General features: G+C 41.9%; 1 protein-coding gene across 2 annotated transcripts in view; it reads left to right on the plus strand.

The window, feature by feature from the left end:
• The window catches only part of ZDHHC20 (zDHHC palmitoyltransferase 20), a 54,603-nt gene that overhangs the window by 18,977 nt on the left and 8,239 nt on the right, over positions 1–27,387 (plus strand). Inside the window, exons 2-10 of one of the 2 annotated variants that reach the window (XM_075851630.1) lie at positions 2,433–2,459; positions 3,562–3,656; positions 7,947–8,067; positions 17,817–17,886; positions 22,134–22,166; positions 22,257–22,377; positions 24,752–24,787; positions 26,108–26,240; positions 27,105–27,231. In XM_075851630.1, the coding sequence (XP_075707745.1) occupies positions 2,433–2,459; positions 3,562–3,656; positions 7,947–8,067; positions 17,817–17,886; positions 22,134–22,166; positions 22,257–22,377; positions 24,752–24,787; positions 26,108–26,240; positions 27,105–27,231 (763 nt within the window). The remainder of the gene's footprint in view (positions 1–2,432; positions 2,460–3,561; positions 3,657–7,946; positions 8,068–17,816; positions 17,887–22,133; positions 22,167–22,256; positions 22,378–24,751; positions 24,788–26,107; positions 26,241–27,104; positions 27,232–27,387) is intronic. The other variant, XM_075851631.1, reaches the window with a different exon arrangement.

Here is a 27,387-nt window from a genome sequence, read left to right on the forward strand (position 1 = left end):
TACAGAGTTTATTTTCTGTTGGATTTTGTATGTAGCATGCTCTATTGAATGCTGTATTGCAGAGTTAGAGTATGTTCACACAGAAAAAAATGTGCCTCAATTTTTTTTTTAGGGAGGTCAGAGGCGGAAATCGCTCAAAGAAAGCTCTTATTCTCTCATAGAAGAATCGCTTCTGCATTGTAATACAGTGCAGAGCAAAATCTGCCTCAAAAGTCCAAATGGAAATCTCAGTGTGAACACGGTCTGTAATGCTAGAAGAAGATCGCTGAAGTTGCTGCTCTGTAAATCTCATCAATAGAATCATCTGTTCTTCCAACCCACAACCTCTGATCAAACCCTGGAAGCTTTTATCTCCTAAAGTGTTGATTCAGCTGTGGCAAATATCACAGAATATGAGAATTTCTTAACCCCTTCCCAACACAGTCAAATTTAGTTTTTTTCCTCCCCGCCTTCTTTTTTCCATCGATACAGCCGTATGAGGGCTTGTTTTTTGCGGGACAAGTTGTAACTTTTCATAGCAGCGTTTAATGTACAATATAATGTACTGGGAAACTGAAAAAAAAATATTTGTAGGGTGACATGGGCAAAGTCATTCATCGTGCAGTAAAAACGACATGTTAGCTTTATGGGTTGATACGATTATGGCCATACCAAATTTATATTGTTTTTTTTTTTTTCATGTTTTACCACTTTTACAAAGACAAATCTATTTATTAAAAAAAAATAATTGTTTTGTGTCGACACTTTTTCAGAGCCATAACTTTTTTTATTATTCTGTCGGTTTAGCGGTATGCGGGCTTATTTTTTTTGCAGGGTGAGCTGTGGTTTGTATTGGTACCATTTTGGGGTACATGTAATACTTTTTAGTCCATTTTTTTGGGAAGCTAAAGGTGACCAAAAAATAGCAATGCTGGTGTGTTTTTTTTTTTTATAGCGTACATCGTGCGGGTTAAATAATGTTATATTGTAATAGTTAAAACTTTTACGGACGCAGCGATACCTTACTTTAGGGAAAAAATTGGAAAGTTTTTTTGTAATTTAATGTAAAAAAAATAAAATTCTTTCTAGGGTACCTAAATCAGCGAATGTTGGATCGCTTGCACTAGATACTACAATACAAATGTATTATATCGTGATCCTGACAGGCTCCCATTAAGCCCTGCCTCTGGCAGAGCTTAATAGGAGAACAAAGATGGCAGACCTGTGGGCCTTCATTAAGCCTCCAGGCTGCCATGACCACCATTGGCACCCTGCAATCGCGTCACGGGGGCAGATGGGCTGTCGTACCCTACTCATTTTGCGGGGTTGATTTACAGCAACACTAAGGTTTAATTTTTCCTTTTGCACACCTGTTACTCTGCCCATTCTCCAGACAACCAGGTCTGCTGAGTGTAGTAGTATGATTTCCATACGTGGTCGGGGACACACCAGGTGGTTTTTTGGAATATCCTGTATTATATGACCTGCCGGCATCGTACAGTTGTGATGAGGAAGTTGACGGACTGCTGAGTAACTTCCTTTACGTCATTTGTTTGCATGCATTGACCAGTGATGAATATAAACCCAGCCAATCACTCGGAGTGTATTAGTCCTTTGTAGCAGGAGAAGAGTCCCGTACAATCGTGTTTCCAGCTGACTTGTTCCCTTGTTCTCTTGCGCTGATCATGTGACATTTCTGTACAAAATAAGATCAGCAATATCGTCTTATGATCACAGTGACTTGTTCACCATGATTAACCGTTTCACTTCTGCATTCCATTATTGACATATTGCACTGGACGCTTCCCATAGTGAAGTTTTTCTGGCTTACACCTAATCATATGACCTATATTTTCCATATACAGCAAAGGACCTTATATAATATCTGTCCTATAACTACGCCTTTGTTCTTATGTTAATGTCACTGAAATTAAGCTATAAATACTGGGCATTGCACCCATAGGAATTTAGTGAGAGTCCATAGAATTTAATGGTACTCCTGAGCTGGGCAGGACCCCCAACGATGATCTCCGCATTTTATGATAGGACATTTGGGAATGAGTTTCTATACCAGACAACCCCTTTAACAAAATATTCTGGGCAAGACTGATTTAGCGTGTTTGCCTAATGAAGAGCCTGAGGGGGCGGAGCGTGACACAGGGATTCAAAGAACACCAAAGAATCTGTGTGTCATGCACCGCCCCTCAGACCCGGCACTAGGCAAAACACAGTGTATTAGGCAAGGCCTCTGCAAGCTTAGAATTTTATTTTTGAATATATAATCTGCATTACAATTTTTATAGTCTTTTATCAATTACATTTCCATTATGTTAACTGCAATATATAGATTCATGAAGTTTAGTTTAAAGCCATGTTTGTACTAAAGCTATAAAATCTGAATATTATAGATCTTGATATCTGTTGTAATTCTTCTTCTTTTCCTTTTATTACAGTTACAATAAATTCAGTCACTGAAAAAGGTAAGTTTTACTAGCCAGTTTTTATGTTTTTAATTATTCTGGTATCTTATAGAGATGACTGTGAAATGACAGTATTGATAATTCATTCTTCGTGTCAGGTGGCCTTAGTTATCCGTTCCAATTCCCCCATTACTAAAACTAGTGACCGGTTATTATGGTTCTACAATTTTCCAATATACAGTACTTTTTGAATCCTAAACCGTTTCCAAGATCTCTGCTTGCTGTCATTCATCACGTGACTAAAACTGATTTTTATCCTCTGAAAGTAATCAGTGAAAGGTTCCAATTGAATGACAACAAGCCGAGATCTTGAAAAACAGTAGGCATTAATGCAGAGAGTAAATTAGAAACTGGTACAACATTTCACTATATAAAGAATGTTCTTTATTTATTTGCTGAAACCGTAATATCCCTTTGGCACTACGCTGAGATATTCACAACATTGAGAATGGACAATTCACACATGGCATAAACAATTGCGCTGTGGAAAATAATTCCATGTTATCCCATGTAGGAAAAAAATTCACATTTTGGCTAATTACATTAAAGGGGTTGTCCACTACTGAACAACTGATGACCTATCCACCGGATAGGTCATCAGTATATCATTGGTGTGGGTCTGACACCCAGACCCTGCACTGTTAAGCCGCTCCGGATGTTATGGCCCAGTATGCGATGTACGGAGCCGGAAGCAGTTGGCTCCATACATTGCATAGCGGCCGGACTGCAGCTCTTCTCCTATTCACTTGAATAGGAGCAGAGCTGCAGTACTGCAGTGTAGCCACTATTCAGTGGCCAGAGCCAACTGCTTCCGGCATGTATGTCTGGCGCTCGAAAGCAGCCAGAGCGGCTTAACGGTGCAGGGTCGGACCCCTACAGATCATGTACTGATGACCTCTCCAGTGGATAGGTCATCAGTTGTCCAGTAGTGGACAACCCCTCTAATTAAACTACACAGGTTGGCAGCTCCATTTTTAGCATGACCTTGTGAATACTGAGATTAAAACATATCCTTTAAAATGTGTCTATGCCTCAAGTAAAACACACGTGTACTGTCACAAGCTGTCCTATTGACTTTTAACCTTTTTTATTTCCTTTCTAGTTGCCTACCTGGTGTTTTTTCACCTATTTTTTACAATGTTTGTGTGGTCCTACTGGAAGACAATATTTTCCTGTCCAACTAATCCATCCAAAGAGGTAAAGTCCTAGCCATCTATGTTTGCTTTTTTTATTTGTATGGTATTGATTTGTGTCTATTGTTGCTGAACTATATAATTTTGAAGCCTTGGGGAAATGTTATCGATGGTGAAGGCCAACATTAATGTAAGCTTTGATTAATGTGAAGATAATGTTAATAAAGTGGATTTCCAGGCTAAATTGGCCTTCTCTGCACCCTCCTCCTGCATTTGTCAATTATGGGACAGGGGGAACGGCTCCAGTAATTAAAGGAGTTTTCCATTTTTATGTTAATAAAGCTTCATCGTTCTATAATGTAAGTCCTGCAACTTCCAATATACTGGAAGGGGGATTTATAAATCTTTCTACTCCATGGCACAAAAGGTTTTTGGCTTTTTTATGCTGACCTTGGCACTTTTGTGAAAAATGGGGGACTTTGCAAAGGGGGTGGGGTCACTGCGGCAAGGCAAACTTATTATAATTTACGTCAGATAGCTGGTGTAAATTATAGTGGAAATCTACACCTGTACTCATTTATTTTATATCTGGTGGAGATGAATGGCGCACGATCTCAGTCGTTGCGTGCCACGGCCAGCAGGAAGATACAACAGATTTATTAAAGAGGCTCTGTCACCACATTATAAATGGCTTATCTTCTTCATAATGTAATCGGCACTGTAATGTAGATTACAGCAGTGTTTTTTATTTAGAAAAACAATAATTTTTTACGGAGTTATGACCGATATTAGATTTATGCTAATGAGTTTCTTAATGGACAACTGGGCGTGTTTTACTTTTTGACCAAGTGGGCGTTGTGGAGAGGAGTGTATGACGCTGACCAATCAGTGACCAATCAGCGTCATACACTTCTCTCCATTCATTTACACAGCACATAGTGATATAGCTATATCACTATGTGCAGCCACATACACACACTAACGTTACTCAAGTGTCCTGACCGTGAATAAAGATCACTACCTGCCAGGACGGGATGTCTATTCACAATCCTGACACTTCGCTAACGTTTGTGTGAGATTTACAGCAAGGCTGTAAATCCACTTGGTCATATAGTAAAACACGCCCAGTTGTCCATTAAGAAACTCATTAGCATAAAGCTAAAATAGGTCATAATGCCATAAAAAATGATTGTTTTTCTAAATAAAAAACACTGCTGTTATCTACATTTACAGCGCCGATCACATCATGTACAATATAGTCCACTTATAATCTGGTGACAGAGACTCTTTAATAGGTGTGAAATGCCAGTCTTAGTAAAAAAAAATTTGTGTTTTAACTCGTCACCCTTTTTAAGATCTCTTCTTGCTTTCGGTTAAAGCGATAGTCTGGCCAGGCTAAACTTTCCCACGTGTACCATTATGGTCTTCCATGTGTCAGTCTCTCACCGGTTATGTTTCTTGCTGCTTCTCTCTCTATATATCAGACTGGGATGGTTGCTCAGCAGCAGTGTGAACCAGGCTCGGTGACTACTTTCTCTACTAGAGTCTATGGAGATCTATGTGTCTACCATCACCGGCTTCAGCAGTTCCTGTACCACACTAGTTTTGCACAGGTGGGACAGAAACTTCTATTATCCGCTACCACTGATACTTAGACAGGTTCCTGTCACACAGGTATAATGTAGAAGTATATAGTGCGGCCCGCCTGTCTGTATACTTATGTTTTCTTAGCTTATTTAGGAGAATATAGAGAGAATTATAATCAGTGTCCCCCAGCATGCAGAAATGGTATGGTCTTTAGCTGGTCATGTGATGCTGTGATGAAGCTTCATATGATTAATAGCAAAGCAGAGAGGAAGAGAAAGCTGGAGAAATCAAAGAATCAAGATGGAGGCTTTTCTAAGCACAGACAAGGCAGCAGTTCAAATAGTAAGTACAGTATACATTTTTCTTTAATAGAAGCATTAATTGTTTACATTCAGAGACTGAAAACCTGTCCTGACCATATCCTACTAATTGTATTTCAGTCTCTTAATGCAAACAAGAATTTTTGCCTTCTTTGACAGCAAGCAGAGATTGTAAAAAGGGTGAGAAGTTGAAACACATTTGCTAAGCAATTGCGCTTAATAAAAGTGAAAATTTAGGCGTATGGAAAAAAAAACTATTCGACTATTATCACTTTTACACCACGTCCGTTACTTTTTCAAGAAAGCGGCGTGGCTTAAGAAAAGTTGTGGGGTCAAAATGGCCAAACGGATTTAGTATAATTTATGCCAGAAGCTGATAGAGGAAATCCACGGCTGCTTGGCGCTGCCGTAGATTTCACTTTCAGGCTGACAGGCTGCAAAAGATGCGACTAATGTATTAAATTGTGTGCGCCTCTAAATAAATTACTCGCACCTTACTCCGATGGGCTTCTGATGAAGGATGGCATATGAAACGCCAGTCTTAGTACTTCTGGCCCATAATATATTAGAACATTGCAGAACTTTTTAATATTCCAAGGTTCAGCTTTTACATAAAACCAGAAAACTTCTTAAATTGCAAAATGTTTAATAAAGGAGCCGCAATTTGAGAACAAATTACATATTGGAGTATCATTTAGATGTTGCATTATTTAGGCATTATGTAATGGCATTATTTAGGCATTATATGACGGTATTATTTAGGCATTATATGATGGTATTTGGGCATTATATGACGGCATTATTTGGGCATTATATGACGGCATTATTTGGGAATTATGTGACAGTATTATTTAGGCATTATATGACGGCATTATTTAGGCATTATATGACGGCATTATTTAGGCATTATATGACGGCATTATTTAGGCATTATATGACGGCATTATTTAGGCGTTATATGACGGCATTATTTAGGCGTTATATGACGGCATTATTTGGCCATTATATGACGGTATTATTTAGGCATTATATGATGGTATTTGGGCATTATATGACGGCATTATTTAGGCATTATATGACCGCATTATATGACGGCATTATTTAGGCATTATATGACTGTATTATTTAGGCATTATATGACGGTATTATTTAGGCATCATATGACGGTATTAGACATTATAAGACGGTATTATTTAGGCATTATGACTATTATTCAGGCATTATTTAGGCATTATATGACGGCATTATTTAGGCATTATATGACGTCATTATTTAGGCATTTATCTAGCCATTATATGACAGCATTATTTGGCTTTGTGTAACAGCATTTCAATATTAAATGAAGGTTAAAAGATCATATGTATTCTATACAGCATTTGAATTCACAAGAAAAACCTGACTAAAAATAATAAGAGTGTTTTATTTTCTATAAAACTTGCTTTTGTTGTTCCTCCCCGGCTGTGACTTTCAGTCCGTATCTGGATTGTTTAGCAATAGACTTCTTAGAGGCGTTTTCTTTATGGGAGTCAGGTTATAGCACAACAAAATTACTGGAGGGCGTAATCTAAAGTCTAATCCCTCCTTACAGTATTTTACACGGCAGGTAAACGGTGATTGATGGTCAATGATGGGATATAAATAAACACAAGAAGGTAGAAAAACTGCAGCACACAAGTTATCCAGGTATCAAAAAGAGGTGTCTTTATTTCACCATAAAAAGAAACGTTTCGACACCAGTGAGGGTCTTTTTCAAGCAGTAAACAAAGTGCTAATGTGCAGTTTATATAAAGGAAGTGACATCATGACACATGGAAGTGACATCCTCTAGGGTACTATGTCTGTTGTATGTAATGTATTTTATTGTACGTTTATTGATGTACTTTTGTTTATTGTTCGTGATTATGTTACACCTGTACTGACATTTGCAATTAGTGTCATGATGTCACTTCCTCTATATAAACTGCACATTAGCACTTTGTTTACTGCTTGAAAAAGACCCTCACTGGGGTCAAAACGTCGCTTTTTATGGTGAAATAAAGACACCTCTTTTTGATACCCGGATAACTTGTGTGCTGCGGTTTTTCTACCTTCTTGTATCTACTTTGTAGTTGGATTGGCTACGACTCTACACTGCACCAATTTGAAAAAAAAAATCTCCTTTTTAAATGCCCCCTGTGAATTCTCTCTGGGACTGTGATGTGCTGCTGATCTCTTTCTTTGGGATATAAATAAAGCTAAAAGAGCAATATATATATATCTCCTAGAACTTGGCATGTGTCTACCATCCTCCAGCCCACTTCCTGTGTCAATATGAGCAGGTCATGTCTCCTATATGAGCAGGTGGCGCTCCATCTCTGTTGACTTTACTTAATCTGTGTTACTCACACAGTACAATGTTTGCCTTTACCAGTCGCCAAACCTAATGTTATCCTGCGTCTCTATTTCAGTTTTGTTTATCCAAGTCTGACAAGGAGTTATATGAGAAGGAGGAGAGGCAAGAATACCAGCAGGAAATTCTCAAACGAGCCGCTAAAGACTTGCCCATCTATACTGCAACAGCTACGAAAGGTGAGGCTTCCCAGAGGGCATATCGGTTGCTTCATATGCACGTATAATGCTGGCCACACACTGTACAGTATTATAGCTGTGGCATCGGGTGGTATAAGTCCTTATTGCTACATACACTACCAGTAAAAAGTTTAGGGTCACTTAGAAATTTCCTTATTTTTGAAAGAAAAGCACAGTTTTTTTCAATGAAGATAACATTAAATTAATCAGAAATACACTCTATACATTGTTAATGTGCTAAATGACTATTCCAGCTGCAAATGTCTGGTTTTTAGTGCAATATCTACATAGGTGTATAGAGGCCCATTTCCAGCAACCATCACTCCAGTGTTCTAATGGTACAATTGTGCTTGCTAACTGTGTTAGAAGGGTAATGGATGATTAGAAAACACTTGAAAACCCTTGTGCAATTATGTTAGCACCGCTGTAAACAGTTTTGCTGTTTAGAGGAGCTATAAAACTGACCTTCCTTTGAGCTAGTTGAGAATCTGGAGCATTACATTTGTGGGTTCGATTAAACTCTCAAAATGGCTAGAAAAAGAGAATTTCATGTGAAACTCGACAGTCTATTCTTGTTCTTCGAAATGAAGGCTATTCCATGCGAGAAATTGCCAAGAAACTGAAGATTTCCTACAACGATGTGTACTACTCCCTTCAGAGGACAGCACAAACAGGCTCTAACCAGAGTAGAAAGAGAAGTGGGAGGCCCCGCTGCACAACTGAGCAACAAGACAAGTACATTAGAGTCTCTAGTTTGAGAAATAGACGCCTCACAGGTCCTCAACTGGCAGCTTCATTAAATAGTACCCGCAAAACGCCAGTGTCAACGTCTACAGTGAAGAGGCGACTCCGGGATGCTGGACTTCAGGGCAGAGTGGCAAAGAAAAAGCCATATTTCTGAGATTGGCTAATAAAAGGAAAAGATTAATATGGGCAAAAGCACACAGACATTGGACAGAGGAAGATTGGAAAAAAGTGTTATGGACAGACGAATCGAAGTTTGAGGTGTTTGGATCACACAGAAGAACATTTGTGAGACGCAGAACAACTGAAAAGATGCTGGAAGAGTGCCTGACGCCATCTGTCAAGCATGGTGGAGGTAATGTGATGGTCTGGGGTTGCTTTGGTGCTGGTAAAGTGGGAGATTTGTACAAGGTAAAAGGGATTTTGAATAAGGAAGGCTATCACTCCATTTTGCAACACCAAGCCATACCCTGTGGACAGCGCTTGATTGGAGCCAATTTCATCCTTCAACAGGAGAATGACCCAAAGCACACCTCCAAATTATGCAAGAACTATTTAGGGAAGAAGTAGGCAGCTGGTATTCTATCTGTAATGGAGTGGCCAGCGCAGTCACCAGATCTCAACCCCATAGAGCTGTTATGGGAGCAGCTTGACCGTATGGTATGCAAGAAGTGCCCATAAAGCCAATCCAACTTGTGGGAGGGGCTTCTGGAAGCATGGGGTGAAATTTCTCCCGATTACCTCAGCAAATTAACAGCTAGAATGCCAAAGGTCTGCAATGCTGTAATTGCTGCAAATGGAGCATTCTTTGACAAAAGCAAAGTTTGAAGGAGAAAATTATTATTTCAAATAAAAATCATTATTTCTAACCTTGTCAATGTCTTGACTATATTTTCTAGTCATTTTGCAACTCATTTGATAAATATAAGTGTGAGTTTTCATGGAAAACACAAAATTGTCTGGGTGACCCCAAACTTTTGAATGGAAGTATATGTAACAGAAAAAGGCTATTAAGATCAATAGTATCCCCATTAAAATGGAACAGGTGTGTTGGGAAACCAGGGCAATCGGATATCATTAAAGTGAATGTTCAATCCCCTTACTGGATGGTCACACTGCCCCCCCAAATATAAAAATACAATTATTAACGGGTGTTTAAAGGGAATGTGTCGCAAATTAAACCTTTTTTTTAAGTGTCGTTACTTATTTCTATTATATTTTTTACGTTTTTTGCTGTATTTTTTATTTTTTTTTCCGTATGGTGGAAAGTATTAAAAATTAAATAAAAATTTAACATGTTTTCCAATGTTGGCCACCAGGGGGAGCACTTCCCAGAATTACAGCAAGGTGAATAAGGCAAAGCAACCTGACTCACAGCTGCTGTAAATGTGGGAGGGAACCTCACCCCCCCTCTCACAAGCCAGGTAAAGGTGTCTTCAAATTGCTAAGCAGTGTCCGGCAGCCATGTTGGGTGTGATTCTGTAGCTGGAAGAAGTTCTAGGACACACCAAAAGGCTAAGTGTATGTTCACACGCTTACTAAACAAAGGGAAAACCGCTCCTGATTTTCAGCCATTTTTTAACCAAACTCGCGTTTTTGGAGCTGTTTTTCTATAAAGTCAATGAAAAACGTCCCAAGAAGTGATGTGCACTTCATTTTTGTCGGGCGTCTTTTTACGTGCCGTTTTTGGAAAACTACCACGTAAAAAACGCCCTGTCGGAATAGAACACCGTATTTCCCATTGAAACCAATGGGCAGATGCTTGTAGGCGTTCTGCTTCCGATTTTTCAGCTGAAAACATTGTGTGTGAACATACCCCTAGGGTATGTGCACACGCTAACTGCATTTACGTCTGAAATGACGGAGCTGTTTTCAGGAGAAAACAGCTCCGTCATTTCAGACGTAATTGCTCGTACTCGCGTTTTGCAAGGCGTCAATTACGGCCGTAATTTGGAGCTGTTCTTCATTGAATTCAATGAAAAACGGCTCAAATTACGTCCCAAGAAGTGTCCTGCACTTCTTTGCCGAGGCTGTTATTTTACGCGCCGTCTTTTGACTGCGACGCATAAAATTACAGGTCGTCGGCACAGTACGTCGGCAAACCCATTCAAATTAATGGGCAGATGTTTGCCGACGTATTGGAGCCGTCTTTTCAGGCGTAAATCGAGGCGTAAAACGCCTAGTTTACGCCTGAAAATAGGTCGTGTGAACCCAGCCTTAGAATGATGAAAGTGAAGTGAATGACTTTTCAGTTGACCGGTTCACACGCCGTGTATTTGACATGTTGTTTTTTTTGCACATTTTACGTGCAAAAAAAACACACAAAAAACGCTTGATTACACTTGATTTAGCGTGTTTGGGGGATGTGTGTGTGTGTGTGTGTGTGTATGTGTGTGTGTGTGTGTGTGTGGGGGGGGGTGCTCGCCGCTGATTCTTCAAAACAGCTGATAAGCGGCTATGAAGTATCAGCGGCGCCCGTGCACACTCCGCTCTGCCACACACACACGGGAAAAGTGTTAAAGGGGTCGTCCAGGAAAACATGGCGCCGCACCTGTCCTCAGGTCGTGTGTGGTATTACAGCTCTGTCCTATTCACTTCAATGGAGGTGAACTGCAATACCAGACACAACCTGAGGACAGGTGCGGCGCTGTGTCTCCAATCCGGACACCCCTTCTGTCCTGAGATGACCCGACGGGGGAGGCGGGTGTCAGAGCCACCCACCGCCATCACCGCAGACAGAACCACAACTACGGCATGAGGGCAGGGCTTGTCCTGAGTGCACTGTCTCTTGTTATGGACAGAGTTATAGTCACATGAACCCCGTCTGATGAACCGGTAACCTAGGTCCGATCACAAAACAGAGGGGGTCACCAAAAACCCTGTGCACCCTCAGCCGGTCCATCCAGCCCTTTCCTGGTTATATCTGGTTCTGGGAAAGCTGGGGGACCACCATTACCCCTCATACTGGAGTGTTTAGGGATGTGACTAATGAACCTCTCACACTCCAGTGGGAGGGGTAGTGGTGGTCACCCAGCTTTCCCAGACCCCTGAACTATAAATCTCTCTAGTTGTGCTGAGACTGTTTGGGGATGTGACTAATGAACCTCTCAGTCTCAGCACAACTAGAGAGATTTATCGTTCAGGGGTCTGGGAAAGCTGGGTGACCACCATTACTCCTACTGGAGTGTGTTTGGGGATGTGACTAATGAATCTCACACTCCAGTAGGAGGGGTAATGGTGGTCACCCAGCTTTCCCAGACCCCTGAACGATAAATCTCTCTAATTGTGCTGAGACTAAGAGGTTCATTAGTCACATCCCCAAACAGTCTCAGCACAACTAGAGAGATTTACCGTTCAGGGCTTTCCCAGTACAGTTTCATCGTGTGTCCTTCACACAAGGGAGGGGGGGGGGCGTCGGGTGTGGGGGGCCCGTCGGGGGTCACGAGAGCGGGGGTCTGTGAGGTAGAGAGTGGGACATGCAGAGACACACATCTTACCTGCAGTGCAGCTGGTCTTCAAGATGGCGCCTGCTCTCTCCCTGCAAACAGCTGCTCTGCTCTGTGTGACTCTGACCTGCGTCTGCGCAAGACAGAGCCATAGAGCAAAGACAATGGAACGGCTCCCGTTCATTGACTCCTATGCACTGTAGCTGCCGTATTCCATCTCTGTATGTGTTGTTAATCGACACATACAGAGATGAAAAACAAAATGGCAGCCCCCATAGTGAAGTAAAAGTTAGAAAAAAGAAAAAAGTAAAAAACAAACACACACATAAATAAAAGATTTTATAATAAAACAGTAAATGCAAATTGATATCAAAATATTTTTTTTCGTGACACCTTTCCCTTAAAAACAAAATACAGCAATACTTTCCTAGCCTCCGTGTCCAGGTGCAGAAAGTATCCTTCCTCCTCTGGCAGCTGTCAATATAGTCGCTTCTAACTTCTGTTGCAGATGGGTAATATGGGATCCAGAGAAAATAAATATCAGCAGCACAACCAGCAACCAGACCATATGGACCACATAGAAATCCCAACTTCAGGGGGGTGCTCGCAAAAGATCGTCCCAGTCCAGGGGAAACAGCAGATCCAAATAAAGAGAAGGAAACTGCAGCACTCCAGTGGAAAAATGTTGTCTTTAATTCACCAACACATCCCCTGCAACGTTTCTGGAAATGTTGCAGGTGATATGTTAATATGGGATCCAGAGTAGTGAAGATTTATACTGTGTGACTTCCACAGTACTGACTCCCTTAATATCCAATCAAAATATAATGAAATAAAACCATCAAAGCTGAGTTGGCATGTGCAGGGTTCATATCAGCTGTCAGGATGCCGAGCTTTACAGTCCTAACAAGCTGAGAAGACTGAATCTCCTCCTCGCCTGTACTGCCATGCAACTGCAGAGGATCTGCTCCTTCCCTGACAAGCAGGCCAGAAAGCTATTTCTATTGGCAGCTCTGCAGTGAACAGAGGATTACTATGCAGAGACCTGGCGTGGGGAGAGTGACTGAGCATGCATTTCTATAAAAATAACAATTTTAACAAGTGATCCAGCATTGGATTCATCCTCCTCGGAGTAACAGCAAGGACCAGAAGTGTTAGAGGTACTCATAAAAATTGTGCTTCTGGTCCTTTTTGTCAGCATGACTTTGTGACAACAGTGACTTTGCACAGCAGCATGCAGATCCAGAGTTGTCATCCTTGGGCCATGTCTCCTGTTTCGAAGCTTCGGTCCTCTTGAGTTTTACACCAAAATTCACAAAGATCAAATCAAATTACAATGAGGCATTTGACAGACCGGCTTACTGTGCAGCAGGTATGACTGGTTATCTGTCACTCGTTTCAGTTTTTTTGTCCAACTTGTATATGTCACCAAGGACTGGAGAGCAGTCCTAGGCAGAGACTGGGGAAGTCCAATACATTCTGTCCCTGACAGCCGTGGTGCCGTGTGGTTTGCATTCCTCTTGTGTTTGTGTATTTGATGAGAATACACACGGCCTTTCAGTGCGCCTGCATTGAGCTGAATGGTCTGGTGTATACAGTCGTCACATCTGAAGACTCCTGAATGAAGTTGGAGATTAGGCGGAGAACATGTGTATGAATTCTAATCATGAAGCCATGACTTTTGTTGCAAGAAATAATACAGGACCCTGTGCCCCACTAAATGTAGATTTCTCTTACAAATATCTTAGAGCATTGACCTATTTGGCAAGTAATTGAGCTGATCACGTGAAGAAGCCCTGCGTTACATAAAATACAGAGTCACGTGTCTGTAGCTGCATTTACAGCAAGGAGACGTATGTGCAATAGGCTGCAGTAGAGGCACGACATGCACTTTGGAGCTACGTTTTACACCAGTAAATAGGGAATCGCTATTAAAGGGGCTATCACCTGATCATGGGCTGTGTCTGGTACTGTGGCTTTATTGGGGGATGGGAAGCAGACTGTATTTTGTTATACTGGACATACATTCCTTTTAACCACTTCCCGTCCTGCAACATAAATGTACGGCGCTGGAAACCAGCACTTAACTTCCAGCGGAGTATTTTTACGGAGCGGTGATCGCAGGGGCACAGCAGTTGTGCCTGTGCGATCACCTGCGGATGTGGTTGTGATTGGTTGTTTCTGTCAGACACATAAATTATGGATAGAGCAGCACCGTGCATGGTCGGCCGCCGCTCTGTTCAAACTTTTCCTAGCTGCTGTTTTCAGACTGGGGGGAATGGGAGACCCGGGTCCCTGTTCTGGTAATTGGTGGGGGTCCCACCTAGCGGACCCTCACCGATCTAGCACTTATTACTTATCCAGTGGATAGGCAAAAAATACTTCAGGCTGGAATTCCCCTTTAAGGAAAAATGTATATCAATTAAAGGGGTATTTCCAACTTGGGACCCGCACCTTTCTGGAGAATGGGGGTCACATGACCCCTGTATCACCTGGTGCAGCGGCCGCAACCTTGCGACTCCAGGCAGAGCTGGTGGAGGGGGGCCGTGCACTTCTCCATTCAGTTGTATGGGAGTTACGGAAACAGCCGAGCACTGGACCCACGGCCCACGCTCCTCTAGTCCCTGCCTGGAATCAGCAGCTTGCGGCCGCCACAGCAGGTGAAACGTGGGTCGTGTGACCCCTGTACTTGTTATAGGTGCGGGTCCCAGAGTTAGAATCTGCATCTATTAGACATTTATGGCATATCCTGTGGATATGCCATAAATGTCTAAGTTGTGAAAACCCCTTAAAATGCAAATTATATAAATATATAAAAAGTATAACTCGAAATGCCTCTTGAAATGCAGTGAAGGAAAAATGAGCTGCATCCTGCAGGCAAATCGATATTCCAGTGACTGTTGATTAATGTCATTGGTTCAGTAAGTGTTCATAAGACACTAGCTGCCGGTTACATCAGAGGATTTACCAGTCCTGTGACCATGGACCTGTGGGACCTCCTCGGCAGGCAGCTCCGGTCCTATTTCTCAGCACTGTCAACATGAGCTGACCGCATTGTTGCTGAATTAAAAGGGTTCTCCACTTTGGACAAACCCTGTCCATATGCCAGTCAGGAACCCCCTTCCACCACACACACGCACGCACTATTAATCAAGGCAGAGGGCTGATGTATTTAGTTGACTTCAATAGGTGCCGTGTTATACTACATTTGTGGACTTTCCCGCTGCCTTCCCTGCCAACAACTGATCAGCGGGGGATCACGAAGCCAGGAACATTTGTGGAAATGCTGCGTAAAAGGCGGTTCTACTGGGTAAACCAGTCCTGTAAGGCATACAACCTGGCATTTGGGACATGAGCTGTGCCGAAGCCAGTACAGTACATTTTTGATCCATGTGGCTATCAGGCAAACTTGACTTGTCCAGTGATTCTGTAATTTCTTTCTGCAGAGTTGGGGCAGTGCTACACCCACAGTTTAAGCAGTAGTTTGATATGATACCCTTGGTTTAGGTAAAAATGTTAGCATGGTGCTGCTGTGACGACACACCCAGACCTTTGTGTATACACATTTATATATACAGTGACTCCTCATACATCACATACCCTGCATGGCATTCACAGTGGAGTTAGTTTATCAGTGTGCGTGCCCATTAGGAGAGTACAGTAGAATACCCTGCATGGCATCTCGGCTGTAGATGTGAATAGACTGGAGAATGTCATCACATTAATTGTAGAACAGAGTGTCCAGTGTTCGAGTGCCGCAGCTGCGGAGTGGAGGTGACTCTGTGTGCCGGTCTATAAGCGCTTATGATCCAAAATTAGCTGACGATAACTGAAGATGCCACATGAAGGTGGTTGAGTTTAGTCTCCTATCTCCAGCCCCTTTTCTACCTTACCAGTCAGAGCAGTGACATATCTCCTTTAACATCCACCAGCAGGATATAGGCTGCCATTTGTGGCAGCATGTCTTCCGCTCATAAACCAATAGACAGGCTGTCCTAAACTTACCTGGATTCTGGTCACAGGCTGCAAGGAAAGTGAATTCTCTCTTATTTCAGAGAGCAATATGATGATGATAAATAATAATAGGCTCTAAAATTGCTGTATATGGGATGGCATGACACGAGCCTGGCACAACGTATCTCTCCTTGATGCTCAGCCAGGCTGAAACTCTCATGTCATGCCCTTTGCCACCTAGAATACATATGTGTTCTCTGGATTAACCTATTTACACTTTATGATAAATGGGAACACAGAATGTCCAAAATCCTTCTTGGTGTGATGGAGATAAGTACGACACTGTGTAAACACTGAATGTCATCGCCTCTACTCCTACAACTATGCTGGTACATGTCACATCCTTACCTCAGCCCAGCCGTACAGACACCCAGCTCTGATTTCATTGGCAGTAATCTAGCTTGACGTCAAAGCTGGAATTGATCCGATCAGTCAGGAAATCCTGTCCCCCTGTCCCTGCCACGCTTCTTCCCATCCAAAGCTCCTCAACCAGGCTCCAATATTTCTACAAGCAAAATACTCATTTAGAAGGAGCACAATATAGAAATGATGCATTTATCTTTGTTTTCCACTGATCTGCTACGCTAAAAGATATTACGGTGACTATTGATTAACGCCAATGGTTCAGTATGTGAGGAATTGTAAAGGGGTTGTGTGGTTTCGAAAATCCATTCTCATACACGAACAGCCACACAGCAGGGGAAATGTAGTATTACATGCCGGCCATCCAAGTAAATTGCCGTCCATGTAATGCTTGAATGCGATGGGTCTGCCAGAACCGTTTAGCAAATAAAGAGGGATGCTGAGCGGAGGATCCCTCCTGTATGACGTTCATATGCCCTAATAGGGATTGTTGTGGTGAGACAACCCCTTTAATAGAGGGGAGTTTCCCGTTCAGGACCCTGATCTATTAGCAGAGATCACCTACAAACAATGTCTCTCACTGCGACACACCCATGCATTGCACAAACTGTACATTAATTTGAATAGGAGCTGTGCAATGCTTCATTTCACCTGTGGCGACACTGCAGAGGAATTCAACACTTGCATCCAGGCTCTCAGCAGCGGGGACACTGATCAGCTGATCTTTGTGATTCTTAACAAAAATTGATTGTCCAAAGCGACAAAACCCCTTTAAAAAAATCTAGAACATTGAGGAATCCTACACACGATACAACCTCAAAATGCTGTTCCTCTAGCTGTAGTCCCTGAAATCTGCTTTCAGGGAGCAAATTGCTGAATATTGGATAATCTGCAGCGTGGATTCTTTTCTAATAAATGCCATTGCCAGCCTTGGCTATGCGTGGGAATTATATCAAATATGTTTGATTTTCATCTGATACATTTATTTCCTCTTTGACATTCCCGATGTTATTGAAGGGGACAGGAGTGATCAATGTGCATGATCGGCTTTACCTTGTCTTTATATTCCCAATGTAACGTTTCCGGCAAAGAAGGAGCAAATCACTGCGGCCTCACAATACAAGCAATCTGTTCTATTACTACCGTGGGACAATTATTTTCTTTTTTCCTTTCTAACCCTAGCAATCCGGTATTGTGAGAGATGCCAACAGATTAAACCTGACCGATGCCACCATTGTTCAGCCTGCGATGTGTGAGTATTTGCATTTTATTTATATTATGTATGTATGTATGTATGTACATATACATGTGTGTGTGTGTGTGTGTGTGTGTGTGTATATATATATATATATATGTATGTATGTATTTTAATTAATCACATGACCCACTTTAAATGGATTCCCTGCGGAATGCATAATAGTGAAGCTGATATAGAGTTTTATAAATAACTCACTTATAAGAGAAACTCGAAGAGTATCCAGAACAATGTTCCTTTTTGTAAAATAAAAGGGATGTTAGAAGCCGACGCAGAGTTACATGACCTGTGTACTAGCACTCAACCTCTTTCATATCCGGGATCCCAGAGGCTTAATAGTTTACAGTGGAGGATACAATAACCATTAAAAGGGGATGATCTATATATGCCACAGTGTAAACTGTCTCTTAAAGGGGAATTCCATGTAAAATCATCTAACATTTGTATAGCTATCTTAGAAGACGAAATTTTATCAATTTTCCATGATCTTGGACTACTCACCATTTTCCGAATGAAGGGGCCATGGCTCAATGCAGAAATATACTGAAACCTAGAATCTATGATTTGGGCTTATGCTTATAGATACCTGTCAGAAGATGATTTTTAAGGGGCATTTCTCTTAAGTGCTTTTTAACTGGTTTGGAAAACCTATTTGTAATACCCTATTAGGGCATTCTGTTTATAGTATTAGTAGTTTGGTCTTTCCATCAATTAGCCGGAGAGAGTGGCTACAAGAGAGCTTTCTTTTCCTTTTTCTTTCTTTCTTTCTCTTTTTCTCTCTCTATCTCTCTCTCCTTTCTTTCCCTCTCTCTCTCTCTTTCGCGCGCTCTCTCTTTCGCTCTCTTTCGCTCTCTTTCGCTCTCTTTCGCTCTCTCTTTCGCTCTCTCTTTCGCTCTCTCTTTCGCTCTCTCTTTCGCTCTCTCTTTCGCTCTCTCTTTCGCTCTCTCTCTCTCTTTCGCTCGCTCTCTCTCTCTCTTTCGCTCGCTCTCTCGCTCTTTTGCTCTCTCTTTTGCTCTCTCTCTTTCGCTCTCTCTTTCTCTCTCTCTTTCGCTCTCTTTCGCGCTTTCTCTTTCTTTCGCTCGCTCTCTCTTTCGCGCTCTCTCTTTCGCTCTCTCTTTCGCGCTCTCTCTCTCTTTTGCGCTCTCTCTTTTGCTCTCTCTCTTTTGCTCTCTCTTTCGCTCTCTTTCGCTCAATCTTTCTCTCACGCTTTCTTTCTCTTTCGCTCGCTCTCTCTCTCTTTCGCGCTCTCTCTTTCGCGCTCTCTTTCGCTCGCTCTCTCTTTCGCTCGCTCTCTCTCTCTTTCGCTCTCTCTTTCGCTCTCTCTTTCGCTCGCTCTCTCTTTCGCTCGCTCTCTCTTTCGCTCGCTCTCTCTTTCGCTCTCTCTCTCTTTCGCTCTCTCTCTTTCGCTCGCTCTCTCTCTCTTTCGCGCTCCCTCTCTCTTTCGCGCTCTCTCTCTCTTTCGCGCTCTCTCTCTCTTTCGCGCTCTCTCTCACTTTCGCGCTCTCTCTCTCTTTCGCGCTCTCTCTCTCTTTCGCGCTCTCTCTCTCTTTCGCGCTCTCTCTCTCTTTCGCGCTCTCTCTCTTTCGCGCTCTCTCTCTCTTTCGCGCTCTCTCTCTTTCGCGCTCTCTTTCGCGCTCTCTCTTTTGTGCGCTCGCTCGCTCTCTCACTCTCTCTCTCTCTCCTTTCGCTCTCTCTCTCTCCTTTCGCTCTCTCTCTCTCTCTCCTTTCGCTCTCTCTCCTTTCGCTCTCTCTCTCTCTCTCCTTTCGCTCTCTCTCTCTCTCCTTTCGCTCTCTCTCTCTCTCTCCTTTCGCTCTCTCTCTCCTTTCGCTCTCTCTCTCTCCTTTCGCTCTCTCTCTCTCTCTCCTTTCGCGCTCTCTCTCTCTCTCTCTCCTTTCGCTCTCTCTCTCTCTCCTTTCGCGCTCTCTCTCTCTCTCCTTTCGCTCTCTCTCTCTCTCGCTCTCTCTCTCTCTCCTTTCGCTCTCTCTCTCTCTCTCTCTCTCTCTCTCCTTTCGCTCTCTCTCTCTCTCTCTCTCTCCTTTCGCTCTCTCTCTCTCTCTCTCTCTCCTTTCGCTCTCTCTCTCTTTCTCCTTTCGCGCTCTCTCTCTCTCTCCTTTCGCTCTCTCTCTCTCTCCTTTCGCTCTCTCTCTCTCTCTCCTTTCGCTCTCTCTCTCTCTCTCCTTTCGCTCTCTCTCTCTCCTTTCGCTCTCTACTTTCGCGCGCTCTCTCTCTCCTTTCGCGCGCTCTCTCTCCTTTCGCGCTCTCTCTCTCTCCTTTCGCGCTCTCTCTCTCTCCTTTCGCGCTCTCTCTCTCTCCTTCCGCGCGCTCTCTCTCTCCTTTCGCGCGCTCTCTCTCTCCTTTCGCGCGCTCTCTCTCTCCTTTCGCGCTCTCTCTCTCTCCTTTCGCGCGCTCTCTCTCTCCTTTCGCGCGCTCTCTCTCTCTCCTTTCGCGCGCGCTCTCTCTCTCTCCTTTCGCGCGCGCTCTCTCTCTCTCCTTTCGCGCGCGCTCTCTCTCTCTCCTTTCGCCCTCTCTCTCTCTCTCCTTTCGCCCTCTCTCTCTCTCTCCTTTCGCCCTCTCTCTCTCTCTCTCCTTTCGCCCTCTCCTTTCGCTCGCTCTCTCTCCTTTCGCTCTCTCCTTTCGCTCTCTCCTTTCGCTCGCTCACTCGCTCTTTCTTTTTTTTTTCTTTATCAAAGATTTTTATTTTTGAAAATATAAAAAAACATAACAGCATACACATTGTTTCATAAATTTGCAAAATTCGCACAAAGTGCAATATAACAACTTCAATATCGCATAAAATATACATAGACCTAGAAACAGCAGTATGAGGTAACCTCCTAATCAGTAAGCAAAAGCTAAATAAGAATGCAATGAGAATAACAGTATCATAAGTGCAGCAGAAGTAGTGCATTATTTAGGGAAACCAGTCCCCACAGTTGGATAAGAATTGTCGCATATAAGTGCACATTATAGTTTAGACTAACACAGACACAAGACAACAAGGGGAAACCCATACGGACATAGCACGCAAAAAAAGTAGGCTTATATAGGTGTTCAAAAGAGGCCATCCAGCCAGAGAGGTAGATCATTACCACCCCGGAATCCAGACCACACTGCCCAAGTGCGGACAAAGAGCTCAGATTTACCCCGATCAGCAGACATCAACTCCTCCATCCTCATAATTCCGTTCACCTCCGTTACCCATTCCTTCAAAGAAGGTACAGTGCTGGACTTCCAATGACGAGGAATCACTGTTCTTGCTGCGGTCAAAAAATGCCAAAAGACACCCTTTTTGAGGTGTGGGAGTGATCCAGGAACCATGGAAAGTAAGCCCCCTCTCGCTCTTTCGCTCTATCTCTTTCGCTCTCTCTTTCGCTCTCTCTTTCGCTCTCTCTTTCGCTCTCTCTTTCGCTCTCTCTTTCGCTCTCTCTTTCGCTCTCTCTTTCGCTCTCTCTTTCGCTCTCTCTTTCGCTCGCTCTTTCGCTCTCTCGCTCGCTCGCTCTCTCTCGCTCGCTCGCTCTCTCTCGCTCGCTCGCTCTCTCTTTCGCTCTCTCTCTTTCGCTCTCTCTCTCTTTCGCTCTCTCTCTCTTTCGCTCTCTCTCTCTTTCGCTCTCTCTCTCTTTCGCTCTCTCTCTCTCTTTCGCTCTCTCTCTCTCTTTCGCTCTCTCTCTCTCTTTCGCTCTCTCTCTCTCTTTCGCTCTCTCTCTCTCTTTCGCTCTCTCTCTCTCTTTCGCTCTCTCTCTCTCTTTCGCTCTCTCTCTTTCGCTCTCTCTTTCGCTCTCTCTTTCGCTCTCTTTCGCTCTCTCTCTCTCGCTCTCTCTTTCGCTCTCTCGCTCTCTCTTTCGCTCTTTCGCTCTCTCTCTTTCGCTCTCTCTCTTTCGCTCTCTCCTTTCTCTTTCGCTCTCTCCTTTCTCTTTCGCTCTCTCCTTTCTCTTTCGCTCTCTCCTTTCTCTTTCTCTCTCTCCTTTCTCTTTCGCTCTCTCCTTTCTCTTTCTCTCTCTCCTTTCTCTTTCTCTCTCTCCTTTCTCTTTCGTCTAGCAACCTGTAATCATCCTAATTTTGGGAGAACCTTCAAACAAAAAGGGATTGTGAAAGGTGGATAACACTTTTTAACTACAACATAATCTCTGACAAATATATATATTTTTTTATTTTTACATATACTTTGAGGGTAACTATTGTGTGGAAAGCGTTTACTGTGGTTTTATTATATATAAATATTTTTTCTCTTTGCTGTCTCCATTAGTTGTGTACTGAAGATGGATCATCACTGCCCCTGGTATGTGTGGTTTTTGAAGCTCATAAAGTCATTGATCTGCTTTTATATTTGGTGCCTTTTATGTACAATTATGTTTTATTTTAATTGTAGGGTGAATAACTGTGTGGGATTTTCCAATTACAAATTCTTCCTGCTCTTTTTATTGTACTCCTTACTGTACTGTCTGTTCATTGCTGGTACTGTTCTACAATATTTCATCCGATTTTGGACGGTAAGAATTATTTATTTTGTGGGGATTTGCGGTATATTTAGGTGTCATTATTCGGTTTTTCTTCAACATCTTTACAGTTTCCTTTGAGATATTTTATGCTACATAAAGCTCTTTATCATTATTTTATATAATTATTATTAATAATAATGATGATAACCACTAACCCTTATCTTATTGCTGCTGAATTCAATTTATTGCTCTCTGTTATCCGTGAGTTCAGGCAGGGGAGAAGCTGAATGTAGTGTTTTTTAATGTGATTACTGGTAGAAAATCCAGAATAATGTCTGCCCCTTGATCACTACTTTATCTGAAAACTCCAGTTTTGAGAATTATTTTCTATAAGCTTTACTTATATTACAATAGTCCCGTTGCCCCTTCAAACTACTACTGTCACAATAAGACTGAGTTCACTCGTCGCAGCAACAACAAAATCTGCGACGTGTGAACTCAGACTAAAGCTAATGGTTCCATGGCGAATTCTGGTCACATTGTTACTATTGTCACGCAACTTTTTCCCTCATAAGGAAATATTAACCCCTTAAGGACTGAGCCATTTTTTTATTTTTCGTTTTTCACTCCTCGCTTTCCAAGAGCCATAACTTTTTTATTTTTCCATCGAGAGAGTGGTGTGAGTCCTTATTTTTTGCAGGAGGAGTTGCAATTCCTAATGGCACCATTTAAAGTACCATATAATGTACTGGGAAACTGGAAAAAAAATTCTGTGCGGGCTGAAATTGGAAAAAATGAGATTTCTGCATATTCTTGTTTTTCATTTTTACGTCTATCACCGTGCGGTAAAAACGACAACTTAACTTTATTCTGCGGCCCAATAAGATTACGGTGATACCAAATTTATGTAGGTTTTATAGTTTTTTTTATATTTTACTATATTTTACAAAAACTCTTTGTAAGAAAAAATTGTTTTGTTCCACCATGTTCTGAAAGCATTAACTTTTTTTTATTTTTCTGTGGATTGAGTGGTGTGAGGGCTTATTTTTTGCGGGAAGAGCTGTAGTTTTTATTGGTACCATTTTTTGTTACACTTTTTGATCACTTTTTATTACATTTTATTTGATAGCTAAGGTGACCAAAAAACAGCGATTTTGCGGTTTAAATTTTTTGTTTTTTACGGTATTCATTCTGCGAGTTAAATAATGCTATATTATAATAGTTCAGACTTCTACGGATGCAGCCATACAAGTTTTGTTTATTTTATTTGTTTTTAACCTTTTCATTTATTTTTTTTCACTACTGATAACTTTGTTAAACTTTTTTTTTTTTTTTTTTACACATTTTATTAGCCCCTGGGGAATTGAACCAGCGATCATTAGAGACAGAAAGATGGCAGTCCTGTTGGCCTTCACACCCTGATTGCATTGTGAGGACGCCGATGAGATGTCGGAGGGGACCTTTCCCCCCCATCTTCAACGTCTTTAGATTCTGCGGTCGCGTTTGACCGCAGCATTTGAGGGGTTAAACGGCCAGGAACAGCTTTATCGGTGTTCCTGGCCGTTAGTCCTGTGTGTCAGCTGTAAAACACAGCTGACACCCGCTGAGTATGGAGCGCTCTTAGCCCGTGCTCCATGCTTCACTATGACGCTTATCACGTACATGTACGTGATAATTCGTCAAGGGTTTAAGGTTTAATGGTGGTTATTATAAACTGCTATTTTACTGCAACCGTAAGTCACCGTAGAGCCCTAGTCTAAAGATCTTGCATACCCAAGAATCTTTCACATTTTATATGTTCAGAAGTTACTGATTTGCTGCAGATTTTACCTTTATATTGCAAAGGGTGAAATTTGCGACAAATCCGCAATTTATAGGGCGTACTGCGGATTGGAAAATTAACAGGATTCCCTGCTCTATTATTACTATTGTACCTGCTTATAAATGGAGCAATACTCATAATAGAAGTATTTTAGGGAATTGCGGAAATGCAAACTTACTCTTAAATGGTTGTATAGGTAGATCACGGATAAACTACTATGGGAATTTAAGGAGGTTATTCTAAAAAAAAAATATGATTAGACCTGCTGAAGCAATGGATAACGTCTCGGTTGAGAATACCTCCCTTTATATGGGACGGGTCAGTAGCTATTATGATGTATTATAGTAGTTCGTATGGTGTCGTTTGCACTCCATTTGTTTAGCCGAGCCTTGTGATAAAGCGCATGTAGATATAGAGCTTTTCAGGTTGGGTTGGGATTGTGTCTTGTTTACTTCATTTTGTAATGTTCCACACAACAGACATGAGGGTTGACCCATATAAAAAGCCCATAGGTTCATCTGTGTGTTCACATCTACTTTCCATACTGTCATCTGCTGATCAGATCCTACAACTGTCTAATGAACTGTCTTTGTTTGCGTAAAGCTTTGCCGCAGCAAATCTGAAGAAACGTGTCCCCAGGTAAAACAACCAAGCCGCTGATTCATGATCGCTCCATCCAAACATCGTATCTGTACAACGGGTGGTTCTTCCCCATCTGTAGGATCTATAGGGATTGTTCAGAGTGAACCCTATAATTGGTGCCATTTGTGTTTAACACACAGTCCAAGTGTCCCCACAAAACCTAATGTTATATGTTATCCTTCCTTTCTTCACCCATAGGAAAAAAACTAGGTTTATAGTTTGTGGCTTATGAAGTAATATATCTGTTTGCATTTAGATTGATACGGTTGTAGATTGCACGTGGTCCATTGATCTACATTTTGCCTATACCTCTGGTTATCTCTCGAGGCTGTGATCTCCATACAGGATGAATAATTCTGTATTTAGGTGCATTCAGTGTTGTGCAATTTCTAGTAATATAATCCTATATCTAGCCATCTCCATTTAGAATGCACATAATCCTGATGTAAAATACTATTTTATGATACAAAGGTAAAAAAAGACATAAATGACCATATTCGGTCACACAAGGTAGCCCAACGTATCGCTATTTTTTGCCGTTTTGGCCCAAGAGTGTAACCAATATAGGCACATAGCATCACAACTGAAAATAATGTATTAAAGGGACAGCCTCGCATACACAGGCATATTTATTATTTCTGGTCCTCAGTATACAAATAAAACAAAAACCGGAGCTCATATGTAAAAAAAAACATCATGGTGTTGCTCATGGTAACCAATTAAAAAAATTGGTGATTAAAAGAGAAACTCCCTTCTAAAAATGAAGCTGATCGCTGCAGCTTCTGAAACCCCTGGCGATCAGCTGTTATTGTTAGAAGTTGGGGCAGCCATACATTTCCCCTGCAGGGGAAATGTAGCCTGTCACATGAATGGCTGTCCATTTAATCAATTGACGGTCCGGTTCTGATACTCAGCGAGGGTGGGTGCCGAGCAGGGGACCCCCCCTCTATGACATCCATTTGCCCTAATAAGGCTAATGGATAGGGACTGCCCCATCTTTTAATACACACACCCCCTTTGCTTCTGCAGAATATTGGGTGGCTATGCTAATCTGCACTGTAGTGACAATCCAGCATAGTCACCTGTGGCGGATGTGCCTAACAAACGCCTAATGAATAATTACCAGAGTCCAGGTTTGTACCAGAATTTCCCTATAACGAATGTGTCGGTGTACTGGAGACTGTCCTTTGTAACATGTTCATTATTAGAACAGGTCTCATTTAAAGTCGCATGCATCCCATTGACGTATATTTTCCCATGCACGTTATTGGGCATACTCTACAGCGTCAATTTATGTTCTTTCTCTCCAATTTGCAGAATGAGCTTTCAGATACCAGAGCTAAGTTTCACATCCTCTTCCTGTTCTTCGTGTCGGCCATGTTCTTCATCAGTATTTTGTCATTATTTAGCTATCACTGCTGGCTTGTTGGGAAAAACAGATCCACTATAGGTAATGACTTTATATAAAGACATCCATGACAGCAATGCCAACTTTTCCTTTTATGTTCTCTGACAGATGCATGCCGGACAACCACTTAAATGCCGTGGTCAATGGAGGTAGAGCTAATAAAAGAACGCTAAACCCGCATTACACTGCAATACATAAGTAATGCTGTGTATTGTGCCAGCGATCCAACGATCACATGTTCACATTTTTTAGTGGAACTAAAAAAAAAAATGTCAAAATTTAGTTTAATAAAGTTTTTAAGACTATATATAAAAAAATATATATTGAAAGTAAAATAAAAAACCTCCTTTTTTCCATAAAATAATGTAAACAATAAAAAATAAAGTATTGCCACGTCAGTAACGATCCAAACATTCCAATATAACGTTATTTATCCAGCATAGCAGTTAAAAAGTGAAAAAAAGCCCAGAATTGCTGTTTTTTGCTTACCCTGCCTCCCAAAAAAAAATAAAAAATTGTATGTACCTTCAAAATGGTACTAATAAAAACGGCAGCTTGAATGGAAGTATAGTCTATGAAGGAAATAGGTGCTACAATACAGATCAACCAATTACGTTTTGTGGATTTTTCTCGGCTGTGGTTTAGACTCTGTTCACATCTGCATTGTGGCTTTTGTTCATAATGAAAGCCACGACGCTGTGCCAGATCCATGTGATGGATCCCAATGGTGCGCGATGGACCCCATCGGGATCTGTTGGGGTTCTGTAAAGCGGCATCCCGCGCTTTACTTGTCCTCAAATAAGGCGGAACTGGTGTGATAGGCTCTGCCCACTAGTGTGAACATAGCCCTAGGAAATTAAAGTTGATGCACAAGTTTCATAGTATTATGTATTACGTTTGTTATAGAGGCTTTTCGCGCTCCCTTCTTTCGAACCGGTCCTGAAAAAGATGGATTTTCCCTTGGCTTCAGCAAGAATGTTCATGAAGTTTTTGGAGATGAAAAGAAATATTGGCTCGTACCTATATTTACAAGGTAAAATCGTGCAGATATGCATACAACTCCAGACTCATACGTTACCAACTATAGAAAATAAAAAGAATAAATCACTTCAAAGAAATACGAAAAACATTATATAAACCCCTATATCGCACTACCCTATAAAAACCCAATCCAGTCAACCGCCTCTTC

This window comes from Rhinoderma darwinii, chromosome 2 (assembly GCF_050947455.1).
Source record: "Rhinoderma darwinii isolate aRhiDar2 chromosome 2, aRhiDar2.hap1, whole genome shotgun sequence".
Classification (NCBI taxonomy): domain Eukaryota; kingdom Metazoa; phylum Chordata; class Amphibia; order Anura; family Rhinodermatidae; genus Rhinoderma; species Rhinoderma darwinii.